General features: G+C 60.0%; 2 protein-coding genes across 2 annotated transcripts; both read right to left on the reverse strand.

Annotated features, from left to right (window-relative positions):
- Positions 1 to 2,046: 2,046 nt before the first annotated feature.
- Positions 2,047 to 4,257, reverse strand: LOC134429763 (chymotrypsin-C-like). Its single transcript, XM_063177081.1, has 7 exons — positions 3,409 to 4,257; positions 3,223 to 3,320; positions 3,016 to 3,141; positions 2,761 to 2,897; positions 2,532 to 2,677; positions 2,212 to 2,364; positions 2,047 to 2,118 (listed from the first exon to the last, which is right to left on the reverse strand). Exons 2-7 carry the CDS (start codon positions 3,243 to 3,245, stop codon positions 2,101 to 2,103), a joined length of 603 nt encoding a protein of 200 aa, XP_063033151.1. The 5' UTR covers positions 3,246 to 3,320; positions 3,409 to 4,257; the 3' UTR covers positions 2,047 to 2,100.
- Positions 4,258 to 4,345: 88 nt separating this feature from the next.
- On the reverse strand, positions 4,346 to 8,958 carry EFHD2 (EF-hand domain family member D2). Its single transcript, XM_063177080.1, has 4 exons — positions 8,762 to 8,958; positions 5,761 to 5,908; positions 5,495 to 5,629; positions 4,346 to 5,356 (listed from the first exon to the last, which is right to left on the reverse strand). Exons 1-4 carry the CDS (start codon positions 8,956 to 8,958, stop codon positions 5,222 to 5,224), a joined length of 615 nt encoding a protein of 204 aa, XP_063033150.1. The 3' UTR covers positions 4,346 to 5,221.
- Between the last annotated feature and the right edge of the window lie 8 nt (positions 8,959 to 8,966).

Here is an 8,966-nt window from a genome sequence, read left to right on the forward strand (position 1 = left end):
CAAAGGCTGCCCTGGTGTTCCAAATGTCAGATTCTATCCAGGTAGGAATGCTTGGCCCTTCCCTCTGGGCAGAGCGCCTCACAATGGGATGATGGAATTTTACCAGACATGTGGTGAGATTCATTGGCCCGTTAACAGAAGCTATCTCCCCAGAGGGAGGATTGGTTGTGGAAGAGATAAAGAAAACTGCCCATTTAACAGAACTGCTCCACAGATAGGAATAGAATACACCCACCCATTTCCAACCTAAGACAATGCCCCTGAGGGGAGCCCAGGATGTGGACTGGCACCATGTGTCAGGGCAGTGCTTCCCTATGCTCTGTGCCATCAGCATTGGGATGCTGCTCAGTGTCAGGGGAGTTTGTTCACGTGTCCCTGGGTGTCCCGAGCTCTCATTCCCAGGAGTGTGTAAAGATCACTAATAACATGAAACTTTTATGAAAGGGATTGTATGAGTACTTATATTTCAACAGTGAAATAAAAGTAATGAACTTCACAAAGTTTTGTGGTATTCTTTTAAACTTCCCCTTATTCTCTCATATTGTTAAATACTTAATAATGGACACATACTATAGAGTGTACATTAGATATTAGCCATTTAATAAAAATAAAATTTACACTTTAGGTTAACCTGTAGTGGTAATGTCCCCAGGACCCCAGTGTTCTGCACTCCCAGCCCAAACAACTGTCCTCATGGCACATGTGGGTACACACAGAGGGGACAGGGGACCCCACATTGCCCAGCTTCCCATGGACAGCCTACAGATCTCCATCCAAGCCAGCAGATCATGCTGCCAATGCCACGCCAGTGTCCCAAGCACCTGGCCCCATCCTGTTGTGCAGAGTAGCCACCTCCACACATCATCTGACTGGCAGGCCTTTAATCGCCTTTGGGGTGATCCCTACAGTTCCTTTGTCATAGGACATTTACTATCCATCCAAACCATTTCCCACCCTGCATCCGCTTCACCTGCTAAAGCTTTGGTCAGGCTGACAAGTGCCAGGGATCTCTGGAGAGTCCCCAGGTGGTTCCCACGGTGCCAGGGCTCATGCCAGTGCTCTTGGGCCCTGGAACAGGTGCCAGTGCTGCTCTGTGGGCTGGTGATGGTGCCGCTCAATGGTCCAGTGGCACCATGGCTCCTAAACCCGGCACCGTCCACCACGTCCCCACCCAGCCTGAGCTGCTGCCGTCCATCCCTGCTCGCTCTGCTCCTCCTCCTCATCCCAAGAGGATACTGGCTGGGCTCCAGCAGCCGTGATGGGATGATGGTGTGATGGATGGCTCTGCTCAGGGGCTGATGGTGACACCCACCTCCAATTCCTGGACAACTCCTTCACAGCTGCTCCCAGCAACACGTTGCCCTCCTCCTGGAAAACATCCCTGTCTCCTCCAGGGCAGCCCGGGCTCCTCCTGGGAACCCCACAGCTGGGGTTTCTGTGTTCTGCCCATCACCCACCTTGTTCCTCCAGCCAGCACAGAAGGAGATCCGTGGTTAGAGGCTCTGCTCCTGGGCCATGTCACAGGTCCTGTTGTTGTAGCCGGCAGTGCCATGCAGCTGCCAAGGGCTCCATCTCCAAGAGAGCTCCTGCAGGCACCCCTGACGCCTCCCAAACCAGTCAGACTCTCTCAAGCTCCCCAAGGCCAACCCAGTTCCCTCAAGAGCCCCATTTGAAAGTCAGACCTCATCTAGGCAGTGCCAGTGAGGTCCCCGAAAGCACCCTGGGAGCTACCAAGTGTTCCAGATCGTCCACAAGGGCCAGCTGGGTTCCCTGGAGCTCCCCTGAATAACCTGGACAAAGCCCAGCCCCTCTCCCATCAAAATAATTGCCAACCCTCAAGGGCCATGCCTCAGCCACAGCTTGATGACTGGAAGCATCTTGCAGGATGTGCCCAACAGCCTCTGCAGAGTCCTGCCCAGCCCCAATGCACAACAGGGACACCTTCCCCAGCACACAAGCAGGGCCTTGGCATCAGCAGACCCAGCCCTGCATGTGTGTCCCCAGCTCCACCAAATCCCCTCCGCCAAAAACCAGCAAGACCAGCTCAGCGTTTTTTGCTTTTATTTTGATCAACAGTGGTATCTCCACAATGCTGCATCCTCAGTTTGTGCTCATTTTCTGCCAAAAAGACACAGGGGGGCATGGTAAGACCCTCAGTGGGACAAGAACAGCCCCTGTGTGGGAGTGGGGAGCAGAGGAAGAGGCACCCACCTCGTTGATCCAGTCGATGTAGGCGGACACCCGGGTGAAGACTGTCGGCTTCTTGTTCGTGTTGCAGCCCCGGGCGGAGACAAAGCTGGCGATGCCCTCGACCTCCCAGATCCCATCGTCGCGCTGGCAGTTCAGGGGGCCCCCAGAATCACCCTGTGCGGAGAGACAGAGAGACACGCTGTGCTATTGCTCCTGGGCACCCTGCCAACACTCCCCTCATCCCTCCTGGCCATCCACCACCATGGCTCCATCCCCTCTCCTCCCAGTGCTCATGGTACCACACAATTGGGGCTCCCACCACATGCAGTGCCCACACTCACGTTGCATGCAGATCTGACATCATCGCCGCCGGCGCACACCATGGTCTTCTTCACAGTGCTGCCCCACCAGTCCCACTGGGAGCAGGTCTCATAATCCACCACGGGCAGCAGAGCCTGCTGCAGGATGGTGGCCAGGGGCCCGTTGGCTGCAATGAGAGACAAAGCTTGTACCTCACACCCTCTGCCTGCTTCCCCTTTCTGGAGACTCTCCCAGGTACATCCCACTTACTCCTCATGCTTCCCCAGCCGGTGACATAGCAGGGGTAGTCGTTGGGCAGGATCTTGTCAGCAGCCGGCAGGCAGGCAATACGGATGGTGTCAGTCTCCTGCACCTCCTCTGCCAGCTTGATCAGGGCAATGTCGTTGCTGCAAGGAGACATGAAACATGGTGGTCCCTGTCCATGGGAAGAGGGTCCCTGGGCAGGGCAACAATGTACCATGGCCACACCACCCATGACTCAGTCCTAATGCACCCAACCCCTACCGAACGTAGTAGTCGTCCCAGTCCTCATGGACGATGATCTTCTCCACAGCCACGGCCACAGAACCAGGCTCGTCAGCCTCTGACACGTCCTGCCTGCCCAGCGCCACACGGTAGTTCAAGGAAGAGCTGCCAGGGAGAGAGGGAGTGTCAGTTCCCACAGATATCTTACCTGCATGGCACAGATGCCCCCAGCACCCCAATACGCACCTGATGCAGTGGGCAGCTGTCATCACCCACCGGGGGGCAATGAGGCTCCCACCACAATAGTGGTTCCAGGATCCAGAGCGACTGTACTGCAGCGAGATCTGTGAGGGCAGAGGCACAGGGTCAGGGCAGGAATGTCCCCATCCCTGTCCCCATCCCTGTCCCCATCGCTGTCCCTGTGCCCCTCACCTGCCATGGCCAGCTGTGGGCTACAGCGTCTTCACCGCCCACCACGCGGGAGCTCAGCTGTGGTGGCACGGCCGGCTGACCGCATCCGTAGGCTGTGGGACACCCGGCAAAGGGACATCAGAGGCTGCCTGTGACCGTGCCCAGGGCCAGGGCAGGAGCCACGGTCCTGTTCTCCCTGCCCTGACCCTTCCCCATGCCCTGCACCTACCGTAGCCCAGCAGCACGACGAGACAGATGGCTCCCAGCATGGTTGTGCAGAGGGAAGAAGAAGTGGTGGGGCTGCTCACCCCTCTTATAGTGTCTGGACTGCTGGGGACCTTGGAGTGTCCCTGCCTGCTGCTGACACATGGAGACTGTCCCACCCTGAGGGCACAGGGGCTCCTCAGCCTCATCACCTGCTGTTATCACACTCATGGTCCTGCCTGGGAATGGCCGCATCTGCCCCTCATGTGTTGGCACCATGCTGGGACATGGTGGGGACACCTGGCCCTGCTCTGGGAAGGGGCAGGGTCCCTGCTGGGGCACAGGGTCACTCCCTCCTGGGGCAGCCCCCCACCCATAATGCTCTCAATGAGGGGCTGGGCAGCCCTGCTGTCCCCCACCCCTAAGCACTCACTTCCCCAGGATACTGCCCTCTCACCCCACCACTCCCTAGGCACAAGGTCTCCTTATCTCACTCTTGATATGGTCAAGAACAGCCACAACCCCACAGGTGCCGTAGGGTGGGACGGGCGCAGATAGCAGCAGCGCTGCTGATGGCCTTCAGTACACACCCCACACCTGCTTTGGGCCCCTGCTGCTTCCCAAACCATTGGCACAATGAGCCATGGCTCATTCCTGTTCATTGCCACCACCTCCAGTGGGAACTGCATGCCCACAGTCACACCCCAATCCCCAGATTCCTTCCCCCACCGAACCAGCAACCAGCAACCAGCACTTTAGAAATATAATATTTATTTGGGATTAAATTAAAAAAAAACATAACACACCCCCTATACCGCCACTCGGGGGACACTGGGACAGATGTGGGTTTTTACAGCCACCCACAAACACGAGAGTCTCAGTGACCAATGGCAACCACTTGTGGCCACCACACTCATCCTGCCAGGCTGAATACAACATAAAAAAAAAACATAATACAGCCCCATGAGCCAGCAGCTGCCTTTCTGTACGTCTTTGACCAAAATAAAAAGAGACACAGCTCCTGAGGGGCTCCATTTCAGCTGGGTGGGCACACATCCCCAGCATCACACACACACACACACACACACACACACACACACACACACACAAACACAGAGCCCCTCTACCAGAACCTGGCCCTTGCCACGGCTTTTGTCACTGGTGTCAGACATAGGAATACCAACAGACACTGGGCCAGCATGGCCACCAAAACACCCACCACGGCCACCTGCACAAGCCCCATCCTGCAAATCTCCCAATGCACTCACAACATAAAACAGTCTGGGCATAGGTGTCCCAGGGACAGACATTCAGGACATAGCTCCCCTGGGACTCAGCAGCAGCAACCCCCAGTGCAGCTGCAGGCAGAGAACAGGGTGCTGTTCAGGGTGGGGGCACGCTGGGGATGTGGGGGCACAAACAACACCTACAGACACCACAGCAAGAGGGGAGGGGGGAGCCGGGGCTGGCCGGGCTCTGCCAGCAAGGTGGGCACCGTGCCGAGCCCGCGCCGGGATCCTGCCGGCAGCCGGGGCGGCGCACGGCTCGGGCATCACCCCTGGCATGGCTGGCACCTGGCACAGGCAGCGCTGCCACTCTGGGCACCGCTGACCAGTCCTGCCTGGCCCTGTCACTGCGTGAAGGTGGACTGCAGCTCCTTGAAGGCTGCCTTCCTCTGCTTCAGCTCCTCTGCCTGCTTCTTCTTCTCCTCCTGCTCTGCTTTGATCTCCTCCTCAAACCTGCTGGCTTCGTTGATGGCTTGTGCCTGTGGATGGAAATGTTCAGCTGTGATCTCCACCAAGCTTTCCTGCCCACCCCAACATCTCCATCTCCTGCCTACCCATCACCAAACTGCCCTGGTGAATTGCCATCTTGCAATGGGACCTCCTGAGCCCTGTCTCACCTTGGCCTCAAAGAAGTTCTTGGCACCTTTCACCCCCTCTGTGGAGACATCAATCTCGGAGAGCCGGGCCAGGGCATGCAGCCCGCTGTCCTCCTGCAGCTCACCTGCTGCTGCCTTCCGGAAAATCAGCAGGAACTGTGAGGGGAGATGGCAGCATTGGCTCCCTGAAGACCTCAAAGACACCACAGCCACTGCCCAAGTTCTCACCAGCCTGAACAGTGGCTGGGGACATCTCTGGGCCAGTGTGGAGTCTCCTAACACCTCACCTCTCGAAAACTGAGCTTGCTGTCTAGGTCTTCATCCACCTCCTTGATCATGTTCTTCAGTCCCAGGTGTGTCTGTGGAGCCCCCAGCTTCTCCATCATCAGCTTCAGCTCCATCAGGTCAATGAAGCCGTCTTTCCCTGCGTCATACCTGCAGGACGGTGGCACAATCCTGACACATCACCACGGGGTGCAGAGCCCACGCAGCCCCCCATACTGACCCCCCAGCAGCAGACCCCTGTGTGCTCTCACACTGGCTGGGAAGCAAAGAGGGCTGAGCAAGGACTTGGGCACTGACGGTCTCCGGCAGCTCTCCAGACCACAGGGAGCTGCCTCTGAACTGCTAACAACCCCCTGGAGCATTATCCAGGATCGTGCCTGCTTCCACGTGGCACTTGGCAGGAGAACCTGCCAGGATGCTGCCAAGCCTGCTGCCCACTCCCTGTGCCAGGAGCCTGAGCACACGCTCCCCTTGGCTGCAGCATGGGATAACAAGCCCTGGGGCTTAGCTCACTGGGCACTGCTCCCCAGGTCACAGTGAGCTCTGCTCACTGATGCTATCTACAGACCTGTCAGGAATGCCCCTTCTCAGACTCCTTCCTGTGGCCATGCCACAGTCCCCCCTGGCTTCCCCGCAGCCACCCTGCTGTTCCCTCCCTGCCCACTGCCTGTGCACCGTGGGCTGTGCCAGCAGCGTGCTGGCATGGCACAGCAGGATCTCCATGGGGAGCCAGCACACAGCCACGCTTTGTACAGCTCCACACGCTGTAGGTGGGCAGCTACACACTGCACCCGTTGTGACAAGGCTTTTTTTTGGTATCTTGTCACTGCAGCAGCCACGCAGAGCCCCGACTCCCCATGCTGCAGGTCCGTGACTCATCTGTACCTCCTCTGCTGCTGCCGGCTCCGTCCGTGTCTCCAGCAGCACCCTCCTGATCTGCCAGGGGCCCCAGAATGGGGCTGGTCCTGCTCATCTCTGCCTACTGATGCCAGCACCCTCAGAGTGACGCTGTGGGTACAGATCCCACATGATTTTTGCCTCTAGTACCCCACCTGGAGCACAGGATCATAGAATCATGGAGTGGTTTGGGTTAGAACAGACTTTAAAGGCCACCTCATTCCAACCCCGTGCCATGGGCAGGGACACCTTCCCAGATTGTTCCAAGCCCTGTTCAACTGGGCCTTGGACACTTCCATGGATAGGGCAGCTACAGCTTCTCTGGACAACCTGAGCCAGGGCCTCACCACCCTCATAGGGATGAATGTCCTCCTGGTATCCAAAATAATCCTGCCCTCTGTCACTTTTGAAGACTTTCCTCCTTGTCCTATCACTCCATGGCCTTGTCCAAAGTCCCTCTCCATCCTGCATCACACAGAGTTTTTCTGCAAGGGGTGGGTCAGCTGGCCTGACTTTGCCACTTCATCCCACGCATGCCACCTCCCCAGATGCAGGGCCCTTCCTTTTTCTCAATCCCCTTCTCTATTTTTTTGGGATACCAGCATCCTGCATCTCCCAAAGGGCACCATCTCCCCTGTGGAGAACCAAAACCCTTCCCTGCCTCACTTTATCCTCTACAGCCGGATTGTCACATCCCGAGGACAGCAGCAGCGAGGACAGCGTGGCAGGGCTCTGCTCCAGAGCATCCTTCCCTTGGGAAAGCCCCAGCTCCCGAACCTCCCAGTGGCTCGCAGCCCCGGCGCTGCTCCTTTCGCTGCAGCGAGACGCCGCAGCTGTCAGAGCACACACCGAGCAGTCGGCTCCGACCGCCGCTCCCGCCCCGCCATCTGCGCCCGGAGCACGGGCACGGCCACCATCGCCCCGGCCCTGTGTCCCCGCGGGCCCCGAGCGCGCTGTGCCCCGCAGGCAGGCTCCCTCCTGCCCTGCTGCAGCGCTGGGCTCGCTGCCGTGAGCCGCCGGCGGCGAGAGCCCCCCAGGAGGGCACGGGGAGGCTCCGCGCCCCGCCAGGCTGCTGACAGGGTGTGCCCGCAGCCCACGCAGCCCCCAGCCCTGTGTTACGGGGGTCACCGCCTCCGGCTCCCCGCTCGGGTCCGAGTGAGACCACCCCGGACGCGGATGCGGATCCTCCCGCGGTGCCAGACGGGCTGAGGGTACTGGCATGTCGCAGCCATGCCATCGCCTGTGCTGTATCTCCGCGCCTTCCCGGAGTCGCGCTGTGTCCACGCCTCCTGCACAAAGCACCCAGCGCGGGATCCACGGGGATGCTCCGGGCTGTCCCGTTCGCCCCTGGCTACTCCCGCGCATTCCAGCGTGACCACGGCTGGAGTCACCCCGATTTCTGCCTTCCCCTGGAAATTTCCAGGGCTGGAGGCTCGCTGCCAGCTCCCCCCGTTCCCAGGGGCCGAGCTCGTGCTCCGAGTCACGCTCCGCCACGCGTGGTGGCACGCAGCGCGGGCAGGGATGCTGAGGACACGCCAGCCTGGCCTCTGCAGCTGCAGGGATGTGGGATCCCTCGGTGATGCGGCAGAAGGAATGTGAAGGTCCCCGGTCCCCTCTTTCAGACCCCTTTCTCTGGCCTCAGCACCAGTGCACCCCTCCATGGGGGACAGGAGCTCCTTCTGCGAGAATTTCGGGGCGCACAGGAACGCATCCGGCAAGGAGCTGTGGAAGGTGTCCCCGGCACCAGTCCTGCAGGGGTTTTGGGAGGAGAGGGGTGTCCCTGGCATCCCTCCTGAGAGGGGCAGGAGGGGGATCCCTCCGGCAAGGAATTGGAGGTGCCTTGGCATCCCTGCTGCACAGAGCTGGGGCGGGGGGAGTCTCCGACAAGGAGCCGGGGGATCCCTCCCGCAAGAGGCTGGGGTGCATGGGGGTCCCTCTCAAAAGGAATAGGGGGGTCCCGCCCGCAAGCACGGGGCGGGAGGCGCTGGGACATCCACCCTGCCAGAAGCCGGGATGCCGGGATGCAGGAACCGGGATGCCCTGGGTTCCCCGTCCCCCCCGGCGCTGCCATCCGGGGAGCCCCTTCTCCCTGTGCCCCACACTCACTGTCGGAAGAGCCGTTCCATGTCGCGGAGCTGCCGCCGGGAGAACTCGCGGAACTCCCCGGCCGGGCTGAAGACGCGGCGGCCGCCGCCCCCGGGCGAGCCCTCGCCCACCGCCCGCCCCGCGGGGCTGCCCGGCGCCGGCCCCGGCCGCGGCCCCCGGCCCCGCCGCCCCTCCGGCTCCTCCGCCGCCGCCGCCATGGTGCGGT

The sequence above is a fragment of the Melospiza melodia genome, chromosome 26 (assembly GCF_035770615.1).
Source record: "Melospiza melodia melodia isolate bMelMel2 chromosome 26, bMelMel2.pri, whole genome shotgun sequence".
NCBI classification, from domain to species: Eukaryota; Metazoa; Chordata; class Aves; order Passeriformes; family Passerellidae; genus Melospiza; species Melospiza melodia.